The 27,302-nt window shown below is 37.5% G+C and overlaps 1 protein-coding gene across 5 annotated transcripts in view; it reads left to right on the forward strand.

The window, feature by feature from the left end:
• The window catches only part of BABAM2 (BRISC and BRCA1 A complex member 2), a 401,061-nt gene that overhangs the window by 60,542 nt on the left and 313,217 nt on the right, over positions 1 to 27,302 (forward strand). For all 5 annotated transcript variants that reach the window (XM_039238505.1, XM_039238507.1, XM_039238509.1 and 2 more), the window contains exon 4: positions 25,839 to 25,933. In XM_039238505.1, the coding sequence (XP_039094436.1) occupies positions 25,839 to 25,933 (95 nt within the window). The remainder of the gene's footprint in view (positions 1 to 25,838; positions 25,934 to 27,302) is intronic.

Below are 27,302 nucleotides of genomic sequence, written 5' to 3' on the forward strand. Positions count from 1 at the left end.
TTATTCAGTATTTTTTTTTTTTTTTTTTTTTTTATCATGAATTCCACAGGCTAAAGCTTGGTTTTCACGGAGTTGCGGAAAGTTTATGAGCGGGCTTTTGCACACCCGTTCAAGCCTTTCTGTGGGAGGTGGAGGATCAAGCCTGGTCTGAGATTGCTCTTTGTGTGCCAGTTTGATTCTGCTGCTGGTGCTCTGGCTTGGGCCTTGGATGCAGTCCGCAGAAGTCACATTGTTCCACAATGAATTCAGAACTGAAAGAAAGATCGGTGTGGTTTCTTTCCCCCCATCTTGCATTCTGTGGTTATTTCTTCTGATTTTTTGGCAAGTGTTACTTGTCTGTGTCAGGGTTTGCCACATCAGCCTTAAATTTCTGCTTTGTGTAATTCAGCTAGGAATTAGAAAGAAGTATTTACAGTCGTATGGCAGTCCGTATTTTCCAAAGTATTTTTACTTAAATGATCTCATTCAAAGATGCCATATAAGGGAGAGCCCATAGAGTCTAAGCAACTAGCAGCTTGAGGTCACATAACTGGAAAGTCAGGGATCCAGAACTCAAATCCAGGACTTCCGGGTATAAGCCCAGTGCTTTTCCCACCATAACATGCTGGGAAATAAATATCATTCTTTATTCCTGTATAGTAACAATCTGCTTCTCAGTAGAAGCAGATGAGAGCAGGTCAAGAGGAATAATCAGCTGCTCACACTGAGAAAGTAGGCAGGAAGTAAAAACAAGCCATGGCATCCCTGAATAGGAAGTAAACACAACATCAAATGCTATTGCCGTCTGCCTGACATCTCTACGAAAGATGGTGGTCTGCTGACTAATATCTGATGGGGACGTTAACTGACAAAGTTCCACTTTTGTGTGGGTATCCCTTGGACGCTTGAGGAGTAACAAGTTGTGGTTGGTTGTTTTGTTTCTGAGGGCAGGATTCACAAGAAGTTCGTGAAAATAGGGTGAGAAGTGAATCAGGTTTATGAGAGGTAGAGGCTCAGTTTCAGCCGTGAGAGGTAGGGACTAGTCTTAAATGCTGTATTTTACTGTATATGTCTTTAAGACGAGTCAGTCTGTGATCTGAAGTAACATGCAGGCCCTGACTTAGTACCATGGGCTTTATGATTCCAGTCTGTTATCTTGTCTGATACATCTTTGTCTTAATTATATCTTTCTGTATATATAATACAAACTGTTGTTTAATTTATAGTCAGATTGTAAACTAAACAAAAACATTTTGAACCACTTTGTAAAATCACTTGGATCATTTTTCTTTAATGTGGGAAAGATGAGGGAGAAAAACCTAAAGGTCAAGACAAAAGGGTAAAACCAGATTATATATAGCTAAATTCTTTGGGCATTTGTGAGTGAAAAAATTGAGTTTTCATTTAAAAATGTACTTAGGGGCGCCTGGGTGGCTCAGTCGGTTGAGCGTCCGACTTTGGCTCAGGTCATGATCTCAGGGTTCGTGGGTTTGAGCCCCTCATCGGGCTCTGTGCTGACAGCTAGCTCAGAGCCTGGAGCCTGCTTCAGATTCTGTGTCTCCCTCTCTCTCTGATCCTCCCCTGCTCATGCTGTCTCTCTCTCTCTCTCAAAAATAAATAAAATATTTAAAAAAAAATAAAAATGTACTTAAAATTTATTTACAAAGGAAATTATCAGAAGATTTTAACCTTAGCCCTATACTTCAGCATAGAGTCTTAAGTGTCTAGCTGATTAAATAGCCAGTTTTACTTTTATGAAACAGAAAGGGTCTGAAAGAAATTAGATAGGATCAAAAGCAGATGTAATTAAAATAGAATATTCTCCCCTCTCCCTTCAGCCTGTTAGTCTTGCTACATTTCCTCTTAAGAGACATGGATTTGTCAGAACTTATGTCGTCCTAATAATTAACTGAAGCAAGGGACTCTATTTTTAGAGCTCAAGATCCTTTGATGCCATCTACTTTACTACCCATTGTAGCAGCTTTTTTGGTAGTGTCCGTGGTACGTGGATATAGAGCCACTATCATTAATTCAAATCTTATTATTCATGAGACAACACCACTGTGCTCATTCAAAAAATATTTTTGTTCTAGGGACAAAACAACTTTATTTCCTCATCCGCATGATCGTTTCATGGCACCGAGAGGAGAGCTCAGCAGAATTCTTGTTTGAATTAATTATACCACACCCATGTTCTTTTATAATGGTGGTCTTTTTGAAAAATGGAATTACTAGAATTGCCAAATAGCCATCAAGGTGGAGAAACTGTGGATGGTGGCAGCAGACTACAGCTAAAGAAAATCATGGTCCCTCTACTTAAAGAAATGGAAGGAGAGATGCATTCTTAAAATTAGTCTTAATTTTTTTTTTATTGATGTTGGATAAGATTCAAGAGCTGATTACTAAACAAATGGGTTGAGAGCATTTAACACGTGTTATGTCATTAGTAGCCAACAGATTTATTTGCAAGGAAGTTATGTCAAATTAACCTCATCTCTTTTTTGATGGTTGATTAGCTGACATAGCAAGTCATTTCAGCAGAAAATCTGATCATTTCTCTGCATTGTTTGCTGGCTATGTTATGCTTTTGAACTAAAAAATGGTAAATTGATTAATCATTGAAAAGTTTTTAGGGTCACTTGTTTTACTATGTTTTATTTAGCATGCTTGTGAATGATATGGACATACACGTTCAATTTGTAGAAGAGCACACGTTTAAAGACATTGATACTATGATATGTGACAAAACTTAAATTTATCCCATAGGACTATTTTATTGGATCAGAGACAACAGGATGAAGTTTAACAGGGAAAGCATAAAGTCCCTAATTTCAATTTTAAAAATTAGTCCTATAGGTAGAGGAAAGCAGTTACACGAGGAGAGATCTGGGGTGTATAGTATGAACCACTAATGCGATATCGAAAAAACTAACAGTCTTGTGCTGTGCTAGAAACATCGTGTCTGCAGCTTGGATTGAGGTTCCCGTGCTGTGCCTATGGCACAGCAGACCAAACACGAGTGCTGTGTTGACAAATGTGCACCACGGTGTCAGAGAAACAGCAAACTGGTGCGTGCTTGACATATAATTAGTGAAGAAACCAGGGGTACTGGTTTTTCAAAATAGAAAGGATTGGAAATGGAGTCTCAGATGTTAAGTCCGTTGTCCAAAGTGATGTTAACTAATGGCAGATCTAGTTTTCTACCCTTAGTACAGGGTTCTTTCTACTCATCACACTTTGCTCTTCCAGAAAGCAAAACCAGTACTACCAGGGAGAGGTGATTGGGGAGCAGCTTTCCATTCTGCACAGAGTTTTTAATGGTTGGTGTTGTCCTGGGTACCTGACTCAGTTGGTAGTGCGTGCAGCTCTTGATCTTGAGGTCATTCATTTGAGCCCCACTTTGGCTGTAGAGATTACTTAATTAAAAGAAACTATAGTTAAAAACATTGGTGTTATTCTATAATATAAGGAACTGCTTTGAGAAATAATGAGTTTTTTGTTATTGGAAGAATTGAAATAGATACCATATAATTTCTTTATTGTAGATATTATATGTTTTAGGGGATAATTCAGAGCTGTCAGAAACTGAGGTGGAGGGGCGCCTGGGTGGCTCAGTTGGTTAAACGTCTGACTTTGGCTCAGGTCATGATCTCGTGGTCTGTTGGTTTGTGCCCTGCATAGGGCTCTGTGCTGACAGCTCAGAACCTGGAGCCTGCTTCAGATGCTGTGTCTCCCTCTCTCTCTGCCCCTTCCATGCTCATGCTCTGTCTCTCAAAAATAAAAATAAACGTTAAGAAAATTAAAAAAAAGAGAAAGAAACTGAGCTGGATATCATATGCACAAAGCAATCAGCCATGTTCTTCTTTATATCTCTTATTCTTCTAAGTTATGAATAATGTCCCCTTTCCCACTCTAGGGTGCCACAGTTTGAATGATAAATTATGTGATTGCTTTCATTATAAGTTCTCTTCCAACTCTTTAAGTCTGCTGAATGAAAATTATTTTAACATGAATTATCTTGGGGAGCCTGGGTGACTTTGTTGGTTAAGCATCTGACTTTGGCTCAGGTCATGATTTCTCAGTTCATGGGTTTGAGCCCTGCGTCAGGTTCTTTGCTGACAGCTCAGAGCCTGGAGCCTGCTTTAGATCCTGTCTCTCTCTCTCTCTCTGCCCCTCCCCTGTTTGTGCGTTCTCTCTCTCTCTCTCAAAAATAAGCGTTAAAAACAAAAACAAAAAAACCCCATGAATTATCTTGGTTGGCCATCTGAAATCAAAAAAAATTTTTTAATGGAAAATTTCAAACATAAAAGTAGAGAGATTGGTATACTGAATTCCTAGGTACTTGTAACACAGTTTCACAATTATCAACTCATGGTCAGTTATGTTATATGTATCCTCTTCCAACTGTTTTCCAGATGATTTTGAAGCAAATCCAAAATGTCATCTCATCTGTAAATATTTCAGTATGTATCACTACTAGAAAATGACTTTATTTATTTATTTATTTACTTATTTACATTTTAAAATTTACATCCAAGTTAGTTAGCATATAATGCAATAATGATTTCAGGAGTCGATTCCAGCAATTAATACCCTGTGTATAACACCTGGTGCTCATCCCAACAGGTGTCTTCCTTAATGTCCATCACCCATTTAGCCCATTCCCCCCACCCCTCCAGCAACCCTCAGTTTGTTCTCTATATTTAAGAGTCTCATATGTTTTGTCCCCCTCCCTGTTTTTATATTATTTTTGCTTCCCTTGCCTTATGTTCATCTGTTTTGTATCTTAAATTCCACATAAGAGTGAAGTCATTTTGTATGTCTTTCTCTGACTGACTTATTTTGCTTAGCATAATACCTTCTAGTTCCATCCACGTTGTTGCAAATGGCAAGATTTCATTCTTTTTGATTGCTGAGTAATACTCCATTATATATATATATATATATATATATATAAACCACATCGTCTTTGTCCATTTATCTGTTGATGGACATTTGGGCTCTTTCCATACTTTGGCTCTTGTTGGTAGTGCTGCTATGAACATTAGGATGGATGTGCCCCTTTGAAACAGCACACCTGTATCTCTTGGATAAATAACCTAGTAGTGCAATTGTAAGGTAGTGTTTTCTTTTTAACTTTTTGAGGGACCTCCATACTGTTTTCCAGAGTGGCTGTACCAGTTTTCATTCCCAACAGCAGTGAGAAAGAGATCCTCTTTCTCTGCACCCTCACCAACATCTGTTGTTGCTTGAGTTGTTAATTTTAGCCATTCTGACTCGTGTAAGGTGGTATCTCATTGTGGTTTTGATTTTTTGTTTCCCTGATGATGAGTGATGTTGAGCATTTTTTCATGTGTCTGTTAGCCATCTGGATGGATATTGACTCTTTTTTTAAAAAAATATAATTTATTGTCATATTGACTTACATATAACACCCAGTGCTCTTTGCAACAAGTGCCCTCCTCAATGCCCATCACCCACTTTCTCCTCTCCCCCACCCCCCATCAACCCTCAGTTTGTTCTCAGTATTTATGACTCTTTTATGGTTTGGCTCCTTCCCTCTCTGTTTGTATCTATTTTTACCCCTTCCTTCCCCCATGGTCTTCTGTTAAGTTTCTCAAGATCCACATATGAGTGAAAACATATGATATCTGTCTTTCTCTGACTGACTTATTTCATTTAGCATGATACCCTCCAGTTCCATCCATGTTGCTGCAAATGGCATGATTTTATTCTTTCTCATTGCTAAGTAGTATTCCATTGTATATACAAACCACATCTTCTTTATCCGTTCATCAGTTGATGGGACATTTAGGCTCTTTCCATAACTTGGCTATTATTGAAAGCGCTGCTATAAACATAGGGGTACATGTGCCCTTTTCTAGAATGCAGCTTTAATATCATTGTCATGCTTCAGAAGTTAACATTTTTTTAAATAGTATTTTAGAGAGAGAGAGAGAGAGAGAGAGAGACAGAATGTGAGCGGGGGAGGGGCAGAGAGACACAGAATCTGAAGCACAGAATTTGAAGCAGGCTCCAGGCCCTGAGCTGTCAGCACAGAGCCCAACTCAGGGCTCGAACTCATGAACCATGAGATCATGTCCTGCCAAAGTTGGCACTTAACTGACTTGAGTCACTCATGCGCCCCAACACTAATTCTTAAATCTGTCATTACCAGTCAGTGTTCAGAATTCCCTGGTTGATATGCACACACACATATACACATACACATGTAGAACATGTGGGTGCACATGTGTCCGTGTGTTTACAGTTTATTTCAATACTCATAGTATGTACATCACAAGAGATGGATGTATTACCTAGGTCTCCTGTTTATGGTCATCGCAGCCCCCTGTGCCTCCCTCTTTTGTTTGAACTTTTATTTCTGCTCTTCTCCCTTTCTTCTTCATATTCTTTTTCCTCCTTTTCTCCTTTTCCTCATTCATCCTTTTTTCTCTCTTCTTTTTCTTCTTTGTTTTCAATTTATTTGTGAAGAAACTGGGTCATTTGTCTATATTGTTTCCCCCAGTTTGAATTTTGATGATTTCAGCCCTGTGGTGTGATTTTATATGCTGTACGATATAAATATCCTGTATGGTATCCTATACAGCCTGTATGAATTTGAATTTGATTTAGAGGCTTAATCAGATTCAGGTGTTTTGTTTTTGGCAAGAATGTTTCACGAGGTAACATATTCTTCCATTAGGAGGCCTGTAATGTCTCCTTGTCTTGATGTAGCAGCCTTTAATGGTCATTTCTTAGATCCATTAATTTGTTAAGAGTTGCAAAATGGTGGTATTTTAGTGTCTCTTCTTTCCTTATTAGTTGAAATACTTCTATAAAAAGTTTTTTAGGGCTCCTGTGTGGGCTCAGTTGACTAAGCATCTGACTCTTCATCTCAGCTCAGGTCATGATCTCATGGCTCATGATATTGAGCCCTATGTTGGGCTCTGTGCTGACTTTGTGGAGCCTGCTTGGGGTTCTCTCTCTCCCTCTCTCTGTACCCCTTTCCCACTCATGCCTGCTCTCTCTCTTTCTCAAAATAAAGGAATAAACTTAAAAAAAAAAAAGGATGTTTTTCCTGATTAACTTGTAGTCCTGAGTACGGTTCCTTTAGAAGGAGAGAATAAATGCTTGATTCTTTCTTTTCCCGGTTTTCAAAATATTGAGTATGTTTCTTTGCATGTTCCAAAGGTAACTCTTGACTTTTTAGAGTATTGTTGTTAACTCACGGGTTTAAAATTTGATGTGCTGTAGCCCATCCCACTTGTTATTGTTACTGATGTTTGCAGTGACCTGTCTTTGGCCAGTGAGCGCCTCTGCCTTATGTTACTGAGTCTTGTCACTCTGACCCCCAGATAGCCTTTGTGCTTTCTGGCATGACCAGATGGGCCCGGCTCATCTTGTGCAGTTTTCATTCTGGGCCTCAGGCCAGCCTCATCAGTGTTCCTTACCCTCAGGGGAACAAGCCAGGAAACAGTTTCTTGTATGACATTGTTGAGTTTTGCAAAATTGTGCGTCTGTGTGTAGTGAGTTGCTCAGCCAGATTCTCTCAGTTCTCAAGCTATGCTTAGGTTTGACTAAGTTGGTACATCAGGCAGCTTTGCCAGCTTGAACCATTCTCCTCTCTTTAAAATAATTTTGTTTGTTCCATCTTTTATTCCTCTTCTTGCCTTTTGGGTGCTATATTTCTTTATTGTTTGTGGGATAGAAATGGAAGTCCTGTCTCACGGCACTGAATAAGTGCCCGTACTGTGCGTGCTGCCTTCTTGTGAGGTCATGGCTGAATGAGCAGAAAGGTCAGAGATGAGATTTTGGAAAGTCACACATGGCCATGGTTCAGTATGAGATGTGTCATTTCTTTAGGAGCAGCATATATTTCTTTGTTGAACAGCCACATTTTTGCCTTAGCTTGGGTCCTGAAACACAGAGCTTGAGACAAGGATTTGGATACATACAGCTTATTTGGGAGGTGATTCCTGGAAGCACAGTGTGGGAGTAAGTAAGAGAAACAAGGGAGGGAGAAAAGCCAAAAAAAGGGTACATAAATGAGTGGGTTATTAATGTAGTCAGAGGGGTAAACCCTACTTCTGACTTCCCAGCTGTGTGTGCCTCATCTCAGGATTGCGTCGAGGAAGGCAAGGAAATGATTTATATGTTCACTCGCATCATTTGTTCTTAGTGTCATTCACTTTCAGGTCCTCTTCCCTTCCCCCCCCCCCCCCCCCCCCCCCCCCCCCCCCCNCCCCCCCCCCCCCCCCCCCCCCCCCCCCCCCATGCTGACCAAACTCCCTTTCAGGCCAGATAGATAAAGTTGTTTGAGCTGGTCACTGGTTTATAGCTGTGGCCAGGGTAGAGATGAGGGATGCATAGGGGTGAGGTAGGATATAGCAGGATGCAGAGGTGAGGTAGGGAAATGGGTATTTGTCAATATTTGGAGAAAGTTTTGTCACAGCTGAGGTAAGAGGAGAGTGCTACTGGCTGGCATCTAGTGGGGCAAGGCCAGGGATACTGGTAAACATTGTATGATCCGTATGGCAGCCCCTTGTGACAAAGAATTATCCAATTTCACATGTCAGTGGTACTGGTTTGGAGAAATGATGATGTGCAGGAGCCCAGGGCTGCAGTGACCATTGGGACGGGTGGACCAAGGGAACGTGACTGTGGAATGATGACATATACTTCTTCTGTAGATGAGTTTTATGTCTTCTGCTGCTGTGCTTTTGCTCATAATGTTCCCTTTATATCCTCATTTCTTCTTCTTCTTTTTTTAAATGTTTATTTATTTTGAAAGACAGAGAGAGAGAGAGAAAGAGGAAGAGGGAGAGAGAGAATTCCAAGCCGGCTCCAGGCTGTCAGCGTAGAGCCTGATGTGGGGCTTGATCCCGTGAACTGTGAGAGCATGACCTGAGCCGAAATTGAGTCAAGAGTCTTGCTCAACCGACTGAGCACCCAGATACCCCTCATATCCTCATTTCTAAATCCTTTTTATTCTTTAAATTTTGGAGTATATATTCTGTATTGTTTCACTTTTTATAACAGAGCATCAATCTATTTTATACAATTTTTTTCTTTTAGAATTGGTTGTGTTGACTAACACCTACCTCAAGTGCTACTTCTTTGATGAAGCTGCCTCTTATATAAATTCCTTACTAATTCCTCCATTTTCAGAATTACCATGATGTGTTATTTGTGACATTTCTTGTGGCACTAATCAACTCTTTATCGTGTACTATTTTTTCTCTCAAATTGTTATTTTTATTAAAATATATTTTTAAATGTTTATTCAGTTTTGAGAGACAGAGAGAGACAGAGCACAGGCAGGGGTGGGGCAGAGAGAGAGGGAGACATAGGATCCAAAGCAGGCTTCAGGCTCTGAGCTGTCAGCATAGATCCCGACACGAGGCTCGAACTCGTGAACTGTGAGATCATGACCTGAGCAGAAGTTGGACGCTTAACCAACTGTACCACCTAGGCACCCCAAAATTGTTATTTTTAAAAATAACAATTCTCTAATAAAATTTTTGAAAGAACTATATGCACACTAAGTATCTGTAAACCCTTTATCTAGTTTATTGTTTGTTAAAATTTTGCCGGTTTATTTACCTCTCTCTGTACTCACAACGCATATGTGTATATGTATGGAGATATGTATTTTTATCTTCATATCAAAATATTTTTGCTGAACCATTTTAAAGTTAGTTGCAAACATTTTGATACTTCACCTTGAATATTTCAGTATATATTTCCCAAGTAAAGGATATTTTTCTTCTGTAGAATCTCAGTGCCATTATCACACTCAAGAACTTTAACATTGATAGAATAAGATGGTTTAATAAGTGGCCCATGTTTTTATTTCCACAGTTGTCCATTAATATCCTTTTAGCATTTTTCCCTTGGTCTACGATCCAGTGAAAGATCATGCACTGTTTCCTATTCATATCTATTGAATTTTCTTTAATCTAGAATAATTCTTTTACCCTGGGTGTGGTTTTTTTTTTTTTGGTCATTCATGGTACCAATGGTTTTGAATGAAGAGTTGAGGCTGTTTTGTAGAATGTCCCACAACTTGACCTGTCTGATGATTTCTTCCTGATTATATTTAGGTCAAACATGTCTGTCAAGCTTTCTAAATAAATGATGTTCTGTCCTCTGTTTGTCATCACAAGGGCTGTGATGTCCATTTGGTCCATTGTTGGTGCCGCTAGTTTGACCCTGTGGTTAAATTAAGGTGGTGTTTGCCAGATTTCTCCATTGTAGAGATACCTTTTCTCTTGTGGTGATTGTATTATTGTAGTAATATTATTGTAGTAATAATATTTATATTATTAATAATCTGGTATTGGGTGATACTTTGAGACTGTAACCTGCTCCCTAATAACCAAATATTTTTAAGATCCTTTGGCAGTTCCTATCCCAAATCAATAATATATTAGTGTTTGTAGTTATTTTTATAAATGTCTTACCTCAGGGTGCCAGGGTGGCTCAGTCAGTTAAGCTTCTGCCTCTTGATTTTGGCTCAGGTTGTGATCTCATGGTTGTGGGATCCAGCCCCGCCTTGGCTTCTGTGCTGACAGTGTGGAGCCTACGTGGGATTCTCCCTCCCTCCCTCCCTCCCTCTCTCTCTTTCTCTCTTTCTGCCCTTCCCCTACTTGCATGCTCCCTCCTTCCCTCTCAAAATAAGTAAATAAACTTAAAAAAAGATGTAAGTTTATAAAAATGTTTTAATAAAAAATTTAAATGTCTTATCTCTGAGATCATATCTCCTAGATTGCAAGCTTTATTGATGGCGGAATCTCTTAATTATTTTTCTGTTATTGACACAAGGTGGAGTATTATATATGCTCCATATTTTCTGGGATATTAGATGAATTAATAAGTGAAAGATTATCTCTCTAGAAAATGAAAAAAATCTTCTTTTATCCTGTCAGCTTAACCCAAATCTTTACAGTCATATACTCCTTTACTTCAGCTTCCTCAAGTATGGAGTAATTGTTACCATTTTGTTTGCATTGCTTCATGTTTTGGGAGTTTTTCCGCAGTGTCCTCTAAAGGACAGTGTCTTCTTTTCTTCTCTGTAAATGCAAAACTGCTTACTCTGTTCACTTAAACCAGCCCTTTTATCCATCTGACTCACAGTTACTTCCCAGACTGTGAAATGTAAATACATGGCTATCTCTACATTAATGATTTGTATATGAAAAAAATCAAGCTTATCTGCTAAGTTTTCCTTTACTGTTGTTTCCCCAGTTTCTCACAACTTCATGATACTCATCATTACTGATTTGCTTTCAAATTATATTTAGTTCCTAACTATTTTTTAAAACTACAAAAAAAAAATCAGAAAGGTTGAGAAAGCTTCCTTTCTTTTTATGGTGTCAGATGCATTACAGTCATTAAAAAAGAATTGGTAATAAATTGTATTAATGAAACAGTTTGTGAATATGCATTAGAAAGTTATTAAGACTAAAATTTTCTGCAGTAGAATATTTATTACTCAATAAAGTAATGCTAATTCATAGCATTTGGCTTAAAATATTGTTATTTAATGCACTGAAATCAGTATACAAAAATACAAGGTGAAAGGTTCATTGAAAACATATTTTAACATCTGAAGATGGGACTTTATGCCCCTTTCCTAACAAGTCCAAGTTTCTACGAATCAGCAACATAGAAAATTCCCTGTGATATACCCAAGAATCATGTAACTTAATTTCCTGAGAACTCTCTTGCATTATAAACCACTGAAATAACTGGGCATGCTTAACTTGCAGAAGACTAAAAGAAAGGTCATTTGCAGATGAATGTGGGGAACCTCCATGCAGAATAATGCTTAGGGTAGGACTACCCTTAGTAGGTAAAAGTGATTTGTAGGCATATGTGATTTTCATCATACGAAAGAGCTTTTTTCATCAACTATTAATTTGCCAGCCACAGAAAGTGCTGCCTAATAAAGTAGTCAGCACGTTTTACCAGGAAGGAGCCACAGAAGATTGCATGACCTTTCCTTCATTCCCTTTGTGCTCTTTCATTTGTTCCTCTAGATCTGTGCTGCCTCACATGGTCACTGCTAGCCACCTGTGGCTCTGTAGTACCTGAAATGTGGGGAGTCTGAATTGAGATGTGCTGTGTGACACATCAGATTGTGAACTCTTAGCTCTAAAAATAATTTAAAATGTGTCACTAATTACTTAGATATTGGCTCCATGTTGAAACGATGCTATTTTTATTCATTGGCTGAATTAATGTAGTAATTAATTTAGCGAATTATTTTTACATATATTTATTAAATATTTGTTTATTAAGAATAATAATCAGTTCTAGATAAAAAGATGTAAACACTCTCCACTCTTTCTCTCTCTCTGTCAGCAGTTACAGTGGAAAACCCTAGAATACCTGAAGAATACATAGCGTGAATACATGAGGACTCTTGAAAGTAATAGCAGACATACTGAGAACAAAAATCTAAACTCAAAGAGTGACCCATATAGAGGTTAGTTTTCCGTGTCCCCCACCCTCTTTCTTCTTTCATCGCTCCTAGTTTAGACCATAGGGCACCCTAGATCCTGGAACTATGTAGTAAGCTTGGACAGAAAAATCTGTAGTAAAACCCTCTTGGATCAGAAGACCAAAAAGAGGGGGGAGGAGGCTTTAGGATGGAGCTTTTTAAACTCTTGGCCCGAACTCAGACAAGTTCCAGTGATGCAACTGGACTTCTGCAGCAGCCTCTCAAACTTTTCTTTTGCTACTTTACTGCTAGGTGGGCATGGTTACGGGAAGTGTAACATGGGGAGGCTAAAACTTGCACTTTCTAGCCAGAGTTCCAGGAAAAGACACTCCTGGGAGCCAGAAAATATAGGTGGAAATCCTGGAGAGGAGGGAGCTGGCGAAAAGGATCCTTTAATTTGTATGAATTCTCAGGCTTATCTTCAAGCTGCACATGTATGGAACTGGACAACATCAATGTAGCAAAGGATTTGAGAATTGATCTTTAGCATAGCCTAGTGCCTAGATCTCAGACTGGTCTCTGGGTAACACATACTTGGGAAAAGTCAGAATAGCATTAAGTGGCTTTGAAAACTATACTGATATTTGACACAAGTCTGTAGAAGATGGCCCAGCACTTCCAGTTTGAACCTAATTTGATGGCAGTTATTTATTTATTTATTTATTTATTTATTTATAGAGTAGCGGAGAGGGGCAGAGGGGGAGAGAGAGAGAATCTTACACAGCCTCCATGCTCAGTGTGGAGGCCGATGTGGGGCTTGTTGTCATGACCCTGGGATCATGACCTGAGCTGAAATCAAGAGTTGGCCACTCTAACTACTGAGCCACCTAGGCACAAATTCCAAACTATAAAACTCTGAGAAGAAAACATAGCAGGAAGTCTTGGTGACTTGACGTAAGCAATGAATTCTTAGGTACAACATCAAAAACACAGTCCTTAAAAAAAGTTGATAGGGGTGACTGGGTGGCTCAGTTGGTTAAGTGTCCGACTTTGGCTCAGGTTGTGATCTCACGGTCTGTGGGTTTGAGCCCCGCGTCAGGCTCTGTGCTGACAGCTCAGAGCCTGGAGCCTGCTTCAGATTCTGTGTCTCTCTCAAAAGTAAATAAACATTAAAAAAAAATTTTTTTTTAAGTTGATAAATTGGATTTTCACCAAAATTAAAAACTTTTATTTTGTTGAAAATGCTTTTGAGACAATGAACAGATGACACAGTGGAGAAAATATTTGCAAATCATTTATCTGACAGAAGACAAATTTCACTAAAGAAGGTATACAGATAGCAAGTAAGCACATGAAAAAATGCTTTACTTCATTTGTCATTTGGGAAATGCAAATTAAAACCATTCAGATTCCATGACACACCTATTAGAAGGACTAAAAACAACAAGGACAGTGACAGCAACTACAAACAGACCATGTCAAGTCACGTGTTGGTGAGAATGGGTAGCAATTGAAACTCTCTCATGCCTTATTTGTGTGACTGTTAAATGAAACAGCCCTTCTGGAAAACCAGTTTGGTAGTTTGTTTTTGGGTTGTACACTTTTTCACATGGCCTACTGATCCCACTCCCAAGTATTTATGTAGAAATTATGATAATCATTTCTCTGGAAAAGAAAATTTTATGTTTACACAAAAACCTGTACACTGATATTTGTAGTAGCATTGTTCATGATCATCAAGAACTGGAACTAACCCAGTTGTCCCTCATGGGGTAAATGGATAAACAAACTGTACATCCGTAGAATGGAAGGCTAGTCAGCTTTATTAAAAAAGAACAAACTGTTGATACGTGTGCTTAAATGTATCACCACTTTTGGCCTGATCTCAAATAGCTATGCTAAGTGAAAAGAAGCCAGTTCTAAAAGGCTACAGACTATGTGATTCCATTTGTATAACATTCTGGACAATGTGAAACTGAAGTGACAGAGAACAGATCAGAGGTTGCCAGGGCTGAGGGATGGTGTTGGAAAGTTTAACTACAAAAAGACAGCATGAGGACATTTTGGAGGATGATAGAATTGTTTGGTATCCTAGTTTTGGTGGTTTACACAGATTTGTGTATGTGAATCTATGCATGTGATAAAACTCATGTAATTAAACACAAAAAAGGAGAACTGTGCTGTATATGAAAATTTTAAAATAGTTAAAAATTTAATTTTACGTTTTTCATGTGGCAACTAATAAGTTTAAAATTAGGTACATGGCTTGTATTATATTTCTGTTGTACAGCACAGCTTTAGAAATGCAAAGGATTAGATGGGGTTTCAATCTAAAGAGAGGGATCTGATAGAAGGAGGTCTTCTAAGGAAAGGTGGCCAATTTAAATTACCTGCCCAGGGGCGCCTGGGTGGCTTAGTCCGTTAGACGTCCAACTTCGGCTGAGGTCATGTTATCACAATTCAAGCCCCACGTCAAGTTCTGTGCTGACCGCTCAGAGCCTGGAGCCTGTAGCCTGCTTCAGATTCTGTGTCTCCCTCTCTCTCTGCCTCTCCCCTGCTCACACTCTGTCTCTGTCTCTGTCTCAAAAAGAAATAAACATTAAAATTAAGAAAATAAATTACCTGTTTAATCTGCCCCCACTTCCATCCTTTCTTCTACAGGTGGTTTTTGAGGACATGTTTCATGCAAATTATGCCAACTCTCAGATGTGATAATTCTTTACCGTTTCTTTTCCCTGATACAGGAAAAGGAATTCTACCTCTCGAGACAAAATGTGTGGTATACAATGGAATCATTGACACGGTCTCTGAATTTGTAGGACAGACAGGGTGTATCTTTGAGGCACTTGATAAATTTCTTCATGATATCCTTGTGATGAATGTTTAAGCTCATAGTGTTATTGGGTAAATATTATTTCAATGATTATACCAAGAGGTACTGATTAATTGAACTGTGGCTGCCAGAGAGGGAGTTTTCCAGAAGCAAGCTTATATCTGTTTATAACTCAGAACTGGGAGTGCCAACCCCAAATTGGAATAGAACCTAAGAATATTATAACGGGCTGTAAATAGAGAGATAAATCTAACAAGATTGAAATATAATAGGGATAAACTTAAAATCCTGAAATGGATTCCGAAATTCAGCTGTCCAAATTAAGAATGAGAGATATGGGCTTAGTGTATATGTAAAAGTCTTGGGGCTTTTAGTTGATAAGAAGCATAAGTCAACACTGACGTGGCTGCCAAAAAAGCAGTCTCAGTTTGCAATGGTATTTATTAATAAAAGTTTAGGATCTAAAATGAAGGCATAGATTTTTTTTTTTTTACTTGATTCTGTGTTCTTTAGAACGCGCTTGTTAGCTTATGTGTAGTTCTGAGTTATTATTTTCTAAGAGGGACTGGTACTAGTGTACCAGTACAGACAGACTGGTACACATGCAGAGAAGAGAAAGGAGAGGATGATAAAGGAAATTGAAGCCAAGTTATATGAGAAGTAGTGAAAGCAGCTGGGGTATTTAGCCTGGTCAAGAGGTGACTCATGGTGGGGTTGAAAGAGGTCATAAAAACTGCCTGCAAATAATTGAAGGGCTATGATATTAAAGTGAAACTAGAATTGTTCCATAAATTTTTAAGATCCAGTGGATAAATTTTTGGAGAGAAAGAGAATTAAATTTAAGTGTAAGGAAACATTATCAGGAGTTGGAGCTAATCTTTGGAAATGAGTCACCTCTCCAAAGTCTTTTGTAAAACTATTGCTTGAACCTACCTTTCCACTGAAAGTCTCTATCACCCTGGCATTTCCACAAGGTTCGTGTCAGACTCTTAACTTCCTATACTTGGAGTTTCAGTAAATTAGCATTTTATGCAGCAACTATTAGCAATAATTCTTCGATCATTGGCAGAACTTCACTTATTTACCATTTGAATTGTTTCTTTGACAAACCAGCATGAAACTGTTTCACTGGTTTACGAATAAGGAAAGGAGCCTGTGGACAAGTTGTGTTCTTTCTGTAACTGGGAAGCAGGACATCTGGTCCACCCTGCAGATCTAGTAACTAGGCCTTCTGGAGATGGTAGTGATACCTTCTAAAGATTGTCAGCTGTATAGGCATGTGAATAAAAACTATCTTGCACCTGGAATTTATGTGATTTCATGTATATGTAATATTATGAGTCATGGTAGATATGTATTTTCAGAGGGAGGAACTTCTGCCGCATTGGTCCCACTAGGGACCAATATGGTAGCCTGGCAATTTTTAGGGAGTCATAAAGATAAAGACTTGAAACTACCATTTTGTTGTTAGGTGGTCATAACACTTCTAGCTACTCTAGGTGTTTTGTTTCTTTACTTATTCCTTCTTTTTTTAACCTCACCTTGTATCACCTCTGATCCTATTTTTATTTCTTTTTTCTCTTCCCTACTCTTCCCCTTTTATGAAAAGTTGAAGTAAGCAGTAGTCAAGTAATGTGTACTCTGTGTTCATATCATCTTCTCCAGGGTGAAATAAAGGAAATACAGTGTTATTGCTCTACTATATGATTTGTGTTGGTCTTTTCTCCACGATCCCAGCCTTGAGATCAGGTACTGTGTTTTCTACTTCCTGTATAACTCCCCAGGTGTCCAATATGTGCATCTGTGCATGGTGGGTTTTTAATAAAAGTCCTTGACTGATTTACTGACTATTCACCCTAGCAAGAAAACAATGCTGCATTTTATTCCAAAGAGGGTATAGAGTATTGAGACAGAGTGTTTGACGAGTTATTTGAGGTTGAAGGTAAAGTGTTTGAGAAATTCTGAAATATAAGAGTGTGAGATTTTGAAAGGTGTTTAAATTACTTCCGTGTTTTGAAAAATACTTGTATAATGTTTTCACTATATGCAATTTAGTAATCTCTCTTTCTCTCAGAAGATCTTTTTTAGTTGAGGGTGTGCTAATTTGGTATACATTGTTTCTTTTAAAAAAAATTATTGTATATTCAAATACTTTTGGGTGTTTAACAGTTTTTAAAAAATCACCAAGGGGCGCCTGGGTGGCTTAGTCGGTTAAGCATCCGACTTTTGCTTAGGTCATGATCTCGCGGTGTGTGGGTTCGAGGCCCCGCGTCGGGCTCTGTGCTGACTGCCAGCTCAGAACCTGGAGCCTGTTTCAGTCTGTGACTCCCTCTCTCTCTGACCCTCCCCTGCTCACGCTGTCTCTCTCTCTCTCTCTCCTAGAAATAAAACATTAGAAAAAAAATCACCAACAATTTAAAAAAATCAGCATTCCCCAGTATTTTTCCTTAGAAGGAGACATTTGGGGAACTTCTTGAAAAACACAGATCTTTGTTAGTACTTACCTTATAAAAATTTTCTTTGCTTTTAAAAAGGGTTCATTGTAGAGTTTCTTTAAATAGAAAACCCCCCAACTGTATTTTCAAGATGATTTTATTTATAAAAATTAAATTTACTCATAACCATTGAGTAAACACTTTCTAATTTATTTGTGTTTAAGTGAAGGTTGAAGTGGAACAAATTTTTACGTCAGATTAAAAAACAGCATTATCGAGATATAATTCATGTACCATCCAGTTCACTCTTTGAAGTATACAATTCAGTGGTTTTTAAATATATTTACCAGGCTGTACAGCCATCAGTATTAATTCCAACATTAATTTTCTTCCCCACTAAAAGAAACTTTGTACTCAGTATCATTAGTATTCTCTTCCTCCTCCTCTCATCCTGGCCTCTGGTAACTGTTAATCTGTTTTCTGTCTCTGTGGATTTACATATTACGGACGTTGCATATAAATGGAATTATACAGTAATCATACACTGTATGTAGCCTTTTGTGTCTGTTTTCACTTAGCATAAAGTTTTCAAGGTCATTCATCTTTGTAATGTGTATCAGTACTTCTTTTTTTATAGTACTCCATTGTATGTATATACCACATTTTATTTCTACATTGATCAGTTGATGGACTTTGGACTTTTCCACCTTTTGGCTATTGTGAACACCGCTGCTGCAAACATTCACATGCAAGCTTTTGTGTGGACATACGTTTTCATTTTTCTTACGTATGTACCTAGCAGTGGAATTGGTGGGTCCTATGGTAACTCTAAACTTAATATTTCGAGGAACTGCCAACCTGTTTTCCAAAGTGATGGCAATGTTTCATATTCCCACCAGCAGAGTATGAGGGTTCCAATTTTTCCATGTCCTCACCAGCACTTATTATTTCTTTTTGATTGTAGCAATCATAGTTGGTATGAAGTGGCATCAGATTGTGGTTCTGATTTTCATTTCCTTAATGACTAATGGTGTTGAGCATGTTATCATATGCTTATTAATCATTTCTATGTCTTCTTTGGAGAAATGTTTATTCAAATATTTTGTCCATTTTAATTTTTAATTACTTAATTTATTAATTTTCTTTCTTTTTAAAAAGTTTTAATCCCAGTATAGTTAACATACAGTGCATATTAGTTTTAGGTGTACAGTATAGTGATTCAGCACTTCCGTATGTTACTCAGTGCTCATCAAGAGAAGTAAACTCTTTTTTTTTTTTTTTTCTGGTGTGATTCAAGATTTTATTTATTTATTTTTTTACAAATAGTTTATTGTCAAATTAGTTTCCACATAACACCCAGTGCTCATCCCCACAAGTGCCCTCCTCCATGCCCATCCCCCCACCTCCCTCACATCCATCAGTCCTCAGTTTTTGTCAGCATTCCAGAGTCTCTCATGGTTGGCCTCTCTCCCTTTCCCCCACCATTTCCCCCCTTCTTCTCCCCCTTGTTCCTCAGTTAAGTTCCTCCTAATCCTCCTATACGTGCAAACATATGGTATTTGTCCTAAGAGAAGTAAACTCTTGATCCCCATCACCTATTTCACCCACCCCCCACCTACCTTCTCTCTGTCTGATTGTTCTCTATAGTTAAGTGTCTGTTTTTTGTTTGTCTTCCTTTTTTCCTCCTTTGTTCGTTTTATTTCTTAAATTCCACATATGAGTGAAAACATACCGTGTTAGTCTTTTCACTTATTTCATTTAGCATTATACTCTTTAGCTCCATTTATGTTGTTGTAAATGGCAAGATCCTTTCTGCTTTATGGCTGAATAGTATCCCATTGTATATATACACTACCTCTTCTTTATGGACACTTGGGCTGCTTCCATAGTCTGGCTATTGTAAATAATTGGTCTTTTACCCATTTTTAAGTTGGGTTGTCTTTTTTATTGTTGAGGTATACGAGTTCTTTATATATTCTGGATATAAGTCCTTTATCAGATATATGATTTGACAAATCATGTATTTCCCCTCTGCAGATTGTCTGCACTTTCTAGATAATGTACTTTGAAGGATAAAAGTTTAAAATTTCTTCGGAGGTTCAGTTTATATAGTTTTTCTTTTGTTGTTTGTGCTTTTGATTTCATATCTAAGGAAACTTTGCATGTTATGAAGATTTCTTCTTACATTTTTGTCAGAGTTTTATAGTTTTTGCCCTTACACTTTGGTCTTTGATCCATTTTGAGTTAATTTTTGTATATGGTGTGAGTTAGGGGCTCATTCCTTCTTTTACATGTGGCTATCCAATTGGACAGCACCATTTATTCAAAAAGACTATCTGAGTCTGTTTAGGCTGCTATAACAAATTACCATACATTGGATGACTTAAACAACAATATTTCTCAGAGTTCTAGAGGCTGGGAAGTCTGAGACCAAGGTGCTGTCAAATTCAGTGTCTGAAAGGCCTGTTTCCTGGTTCATAGTCTGTCTTTTCACAGTAACCTCACATAGCAGACAAGGAGCTCTCTTGGGTCTTTTTAATAAGGGGATTAATCTCGTTCATGAGAGCTCATGACCTTATGACCTAATCACCTATCAAAGGCCTCACCTCCAAGTACCATCACATTGGGGATTAGGTTTCAACATATGACTTTTAAGGGGGATAACCCAGTCAACAGCATATTCTTTTATTTAAAAAAATTTTAATTTGTGGTAAAAATAACAAAATTTACCATCTTAATATTTTTTGTGTACATTTCAGTAGTGTTAACAGTATTCATGTTATTGTGCAACTAATCTCCATAACTTTTCTCATCTTTAAAAAAATCGAAATTCTGTACCAATTAAATTGCTCCAAAGTCTCCCCTTTCCCCTATCTCTTGCTAACCACCATTCTTTCTGTGTCTATGAATTTGTCTACTCTTGGTACTTCATATAAGTGGACTTAGAGTATTTGCCTTTTTGTGATTGGCTTACTTTCACTTACCATAGCATCCTCAGGTTTCATCCATATTATAGCATGTGTCAGAATGTTCTTTTTAAAGGCTGAATAATATTCTATTGTATGTGTATACCATGTTTTGTTTAGAGGTTGATGAACACTTGTGTTGTTTCCATTTTGCTTTTGTGAATAAAGCTGCTGTGAACATAGGTGTACAAGTATCTGTTTGAAACATTGATTTCACTTCTTATAAGTATATACCCAAAGGGGTAGAATTGCTCAGTCATATGGTAATCCTATTTTTTAATTTTTGAGGTACTGCCATATTGTTTTCCATAGCACCTGTGTTGTACACCTGAAACTAATTTAATATTATATGTTAAGAATACTTGAATTAAACAAAAAAATTTAGTTGACAAGAAATGTGAAAGCATTTCCAGACTCTGAATTTTATTCTATTGATCAGTATGTCTTCTTTTGTCAATACTACAGTGTCTTGATTGGTGTGTCTCTGTAATAAGTTTTGAAATTGGGAAGCATGTCTTCCAGCTTGGTTTTTTCTAAGATTGCTTCTGGGCCATGTTGGAAGCCTTGCATTTCTGTATGATATTTAGGATTGTTTTGCCAATTTCTGCAAAAAAAGAGCCAGTAGGGACTTTGATAGGGATTGCATGAAATCTGTGGATTAACTTAGTTAGTATTGTCATCTTAACAATATTAAGGCTTCTGATCCATGAACATGGGATGTCTTTCCATTTACGTCAGCTTTCTCCCATATCTTTCAACATTGTTTTATAGTTTTCAGTGTACGAGTTTTGCTTGCTTTGCTAAGTTTATTCCTAAGTATTTTATTCTTTTTGATGCTATTATAATGGATTTTGTAAAAAAAATTCATTTCTGGATTTTTCATTGCTAGTGTTAAAAATGTAATTTATTCTATATATTAGTTTTGTATCTTGCAAACTTGGTGAATTTGTTTATTTTGATGTGTGTGTGTGTACTCCTTAGGATTTTCTGTATGCAAAATCATGTCATCTGTGTACAGAGATAATTTTGCTTTTTCTTTCAATCTGGATGCCATTCATTTCTTTTTCTTGCCTGATTGCTCTGGCTAGAATCTCCTGCCCAGTGTTGAGTAGCATTGGCAAGAGTGGATTTCCTTGGATCAGATTTTAATGTTTAGTGGTTTGGAAATATGTGTTACTGACAGGGACTCTTTGGGAACTTGAAAATCCATCTTTATGTCCTCTTGTAGTAACAAAAGTAATAAAACCTTTTATTTTAAGTTTATTTTGAGAGAGAGTGGGAAAGAGGCAGAGAGAGGGAGAGACACAGAATCCCAAGCAGGCTTTGTGCTGGCAGTTCGAACCCACAAAGTGTGAGATCACGTCCTGAGCCAAAGTTGGACACTTAACCAACTGAGCCACCCAGGAGCCCCAATACTTCTATTGGAATTTAGCATGCTGTTATTTTTTGAATGTTAATATGCACAATAGATTCTAGCCTGGCTATTTCCAAAACTTTGATGCCTCTGCTATGTTATCTTTATGAATTTGTTTTCTAAATGTCACTGAAGTAAGCCAACTGTGGGACTTATAAAAACATGTCTCTAATGTATACGGACATATATGGAATTGTGTGTACTGAGTATAGTTGTATAAGCATGAGCAATCAGGGTGTTCATATTGTTTCTAGTGGTGCTTCTTAGTCTTAGTTCGGGTTAATGCTTTATAGTTAGCACATTTGAAGTAAGTTTATAATTTGTAATAGATATGGTTGAAAACCAGAGTAATGATAGTGGGTAAGGTGAAGAAGAGCTAGTGATTATCCTACTTTTGATAATGTAATTCAACATCCAGCTTCTTAGAAGTATATTTTCCTTTTTTTTCCCCTTTTTAAAAAAAATTCCAGTATGATTAACATACAGTGTTATATTAGTTTTAGGTGTACAATATAATTCAACAATTCTATACATTTCTCAGCGCTAACCGAAATAAGTGTACTCTTGGGGCGCCTAGGTGACTCAGTTGGTTAAGCGTTTGACTCTTGATTGTGGCTTAGGTCATGATCTCACAGTTTGTGAGTTTGAGAATCCCTGCTTGGGAATCTTTCTCTCTCCCTCTCTTTCTGCACCTCCCCTTCTCGTGTGTATACATGTGCTGTCTCTCTGTCTGTCTCTCTCAAAATACATAAATAATCTTAAAAAATAAATGTACTCTTAATCTCCTTTATCTGTTTCCCCCATCTCCCCACCCACCTCCCCTCTGGCAACCACCAGTTTGTTCTCTGGATTGTTCTCTATATTTAAGAGTCTGGATTTTTTTTTTGGTTTGTCTCTTTTTTGTCTTTGTTTTGTTTCTTAAATTCCACATATAAGTGAAATCATATGGAATTTGTCTTTCTCTGACTAACGTATTTCATTTAGCATTATAACCTCTAGGCCTATCCATGTTGTTGCAAATCTCATTATTTTTTATGGCCGAGTAATAACTCATCATGTATATATACCACATCTTCTTTATCCATTTATCTATTGATGGGCACTTGTGTTACTTCTTTATCTTCACTTTGTAAATAATGCTGCATTAAACATAGGGGTGCATACAGCTTTCTGAAGTAGTGTTTTCTCTCTGAGTAAATATGAAGAGTATATTTTCTTGCTCATATTTATTCTCTACAGAAAGAGGTAGAAGTACCTCTTCTGTACTTTATTCCTTATTGTAGATCGTCAGTACTTAGCTATCCAATTCAAAAAACAGAATTTTTTAAATATATTGAGCAATTCTTGACTATATTCTTTACACTTTGCCCCATTAGAAACATGAAAGAAGTATAAGTGTGTTTATTCTCTGAATGCTTGTAAGAGATTCAGGAAAATCAAGTGTTTGTCCTTGTACTGCTCTGTATTTGTGGCTCTGTGTGTATGTCCTGTCTCCCTAACTAAATGTAAGCTCCTTGAGGAGAACCATCTCTATATTGACAGAGTGTGTATCACAGTGGCTCACATATACTATGTGTTTGTTATAAATTTTTGAAATTAGTAGAACAGGAAAAAAACAATATAATACTACAACTAAATACTCAAGTGAATGCCATAACTAGTCAGTATTGTTGAATGTGAGGTAATGATGATCGGTGTGTACTTGGTTTATTAGGAAAGTCTTCATGCAAGACAAGGTAATTAGGTGGACTTATAAAGGATGGGTAAGAACTTAGCAAGGGGAAAGAGTATTTCAAGCAGGTGTCATAGTTTGGAAGTCAGTAAGCAGATCATATTGACTGGAATGGAAGGTTGGTATTGGCTTGTAGATAGAAGGGTGAACCAATAAGTAGGAACATCATATTGCAGAGGCCTTTAAGGCTAGTTTGAAAGGTTTGCCCTTACTCCATTTGACATTAGCAAATCATTGAAGTTTTTTGAGCTAGAAAGCTTTGGGGCAAAGCAGTACTTTAAGAACGTTTATTTGGTGATAGTATATATTATGGGCTGGAGAGAAACTTGTATCAGGAGACCACTTAAGAGGGTATGATAATTGAATTCTTCTAGTCTGTCGATTCTTAAAGAGCAGAGTTTTTTCTTTTATCTTTAGTGGCTAGCATAGTGGCTAGAGCAGAATTCAATTTTATTTATTTTTTGTTGGATGCATGAATGCATAAACTAGGTCATCTGGGCCTGGATAGAGCTATTAGCAGCAGGAAATACCCATATGAGAAACATTTTGGACGGGGAATTGAGATGACTTGTTTTCTAACAGTATAAAGGGTGTGTGTAAGGTCAAAGAGGACACTAAAGTCACAGTATGGAGGATTAAGGAATCCCTAGAAATAGGAAAATCAGCTAGAGGAAGTGAGGAGTGAGAAAAGGGACAGTCGTGAGCATGTTTTTCGACTTGCTGAGTTTGAGATTGAAACACATAGTACGTGGAGGTAGAAAGGCTCCAGTGAGAACTGAAGTCTGAGTTTATCAATTTGGATATTACTGTGAAGACCTTGTTTGAGCAGGAAACATGATTGGACTGATATAACTGTGCTTGGGTGCAGAGGTTGTGTGCATGTGCACATGTGCTAGAGCCCAGTATGTGTGTTCAATTGTCAACACACTCATCTGCTGGTTGGTATTAGCAGAATGATGAGTACTCGCTCTTGGGGTGATCAGAGGGGGAAAAAAGCTAAAGATGGAGACAAGAAAGGAACAGAAGTGGAAGATCTTAACACAGATTTGTTGAGGAGACTTTGTAATTTGTCTTGTGTTTCAAGATGATATCAGTAATAACTAGTTGTACTCCGATCTTCCTTACGGAGTGCTTACTGTGTGCCAGATGCTGCAACAGGCTTGCTGCCTTTTTTATCCTCATGTCAAGTCTGTGACATCAGTACTATTAGATCCCCTTTTTCTGAAGAAGAAACTGAAGTCTAAAGAAGTTAAAAGTTGCCCAAGATGAGTTGAGTTAATAAATAATTAGGATACATTGTGGATATAAACCTGACCTTTTTGATTTCAAGCCAAATATTCTTTCCATTATACCAAAAGTTTGTATTTAATTCCTTCAAGGCAAGGTCTTTATCTTTAGAGAAACAGTCCTCAGGAAAGGCTTATTAATTAACAGGCAGTGATTGGACAGTAGCATTTACCTATAGAAAAATCTTCATGTCCTTTGGATGTGGATGCTTCCACTTTTCTACTTGGGTATTTTTATTTGTAGTGTGGTAGGAGACAAAACTTTTTTGATTGCATGTTGTAGGTATTAATTTAAAAGATGATATCATTTCTTCCATTTGAATTCTTCCATTTTGAATTAATCATTTAGAAACTGCTTTTCAAAAATTTATTTATTTATTTTTGGGGGGTGGGTAGAGAGAGAGAGAGAGAGAGAGGAGAGAGAGAGAGAGAGAGAGAGAGAGAGAGAGAATACCCGAAAGGGGCTGAGAGAGAGAGGTGAGAGAGAATCCCAAGCAGAGAGAATCTGATGGCGCAGAGCCCAACACGCAAGTTCAACTTCTGAAGTGTGAGATTATGACCTGAACTGAAATCAAGAGTCGGACGCTGAACCAACAGAGTCAACCAGGCAACCCTCAAATTTGTTTCTTTATGTTAAACTAAATGTAAACTTTTTTTTTTTTCAGAAATGTTTTTGCTGCATTTCTCAGAGCGTTCATGAATTAGCAAGGAAATACAAAAGGCCTGATGTTTTCTTTTCTTTCAGGGGATATAATTTTCAATGCCCAATACCCAGAGCTGCCCCCTGATTTTATCTTTGGAGAAGATGCTGAATTTCTTCCAGATCCCTCGGCTCTGCACGTGAGTACTGCGGGCTCATTTTGGATGATCTTTATTTGTTGAAGGAAAATAAAATTAGCTTTTGACAATTGCTTGACAGATAAATTTGCCAAACATGTGGGGTTTTTTCCACCCTTTTTTTCCTCTGTCCTCTGAAATAAGTACAACTCTTTGTGTGCCAAAATAGTTTAAAGATTGTTTTTCATTGCAGTTTTACTTTCAGACTATTTTGAATTAAAATCTGTAGCATATTGGTTAAAATATTTTTACTTCAGCTTAAAGAGACATGTTGAAGAGATTTCTTTATTTTAACTTAATATTTCATGCCTGCAATCAATTTTCTAAAGTTTACTAACACTTCATCACAGAGCTTGTTAGGGGAGTGTTTCTTGGCTCTTTGAGAGGCCTTTTTTGTATAGAAGGGAAAGTGGCAAATTTGGACTTGCATCCATATTATCTCAGTATTATTATCAGAAGGGTAAAGACCAGATTAAGTGTTCTTTATTAAGCAAGACCAAAAACTCTGTAGTGAAAGTAAAATATTTCTGGGGTTAAGCAGGGAAAGGAGCGGTGGTACTTGTCAGAGCACATGTGGTTTACATAAAAAAATTGTGTGTTTCACATTGCTCGTGGAGAAAAACATGTGCCATTTTGTTTAAAAGGACTGACCAAAGTGTCTCTTTCCCTTTGCAAGTCCAATTTTGCTATGATGCCTATCTTATAAGAGGGTTTTGTTGTTCAAAACTATTTTCTTTGTTTGGTCTTTCTTGTTTCAGAGTTTTGTGATTAAAATTTTTGATGACTTTGAAATCTTGTCCCCCCCCCCTTTTTAAAAAGGGAAGTATTAAACAGGAAGTTTTAACCCAAACCTAAAGACTTTAGAACACAGTTGTAAAATTGCAATTGGCAGGAGTAGGCTGGATTTGTTGTAAAATTTCTAATAATTACACTCAAACTGTTAGTTGAGTTTTAAAAATGTGTAGTATAAGCATGGTTAGATGCTACTTGTTATACATTGACCCATGTTGAAGCGTAGAGGCTTATCTGGAGTAAAAGAGGCAGAAGTGTCTCTACAGACCTCTTCTGTGTTAAATCTGCTGGGTGGAGGGTAACATATGCTAAATGCCAAAGATGTATTACTGGCTAAGTGCTCCAGGAATTTAAAGAAGGTGTCAGAAAAGGCTTTGTAGTAGAGATGAGACTTGGACACATTCTCAAAGAATGGAGCCTAAGTAGGGAGTATGGCAGAGAGAATTTCAAACAGGGGGGATGACATAAACAAATGAAATGTATAATATATTGTAGAAGAAGGTACTGACAGATTTGCTGAAGTGTAAGTTAATATAAGGAAGGGTTTGAAAAGGATAGAGAGGGAAGTTGGGACAAGATT

Source organism: Hyaena hyaena, unplaced genomic scaffold, assembly GCF_003009895.1.
Source record: "Hyaena hyaena isolate Hyena2069 unplaced genomic scaffold, ASM300989v1 scaffold_140, whole genome shotgun sequence".
Taxonomy (NCBI): domain Eukaryota; kingdom Metazoa; phylum Chordata; class Mammalia; order Carnivora; family Hyaenidae; genus Hyaena; species Hyaena hyaena.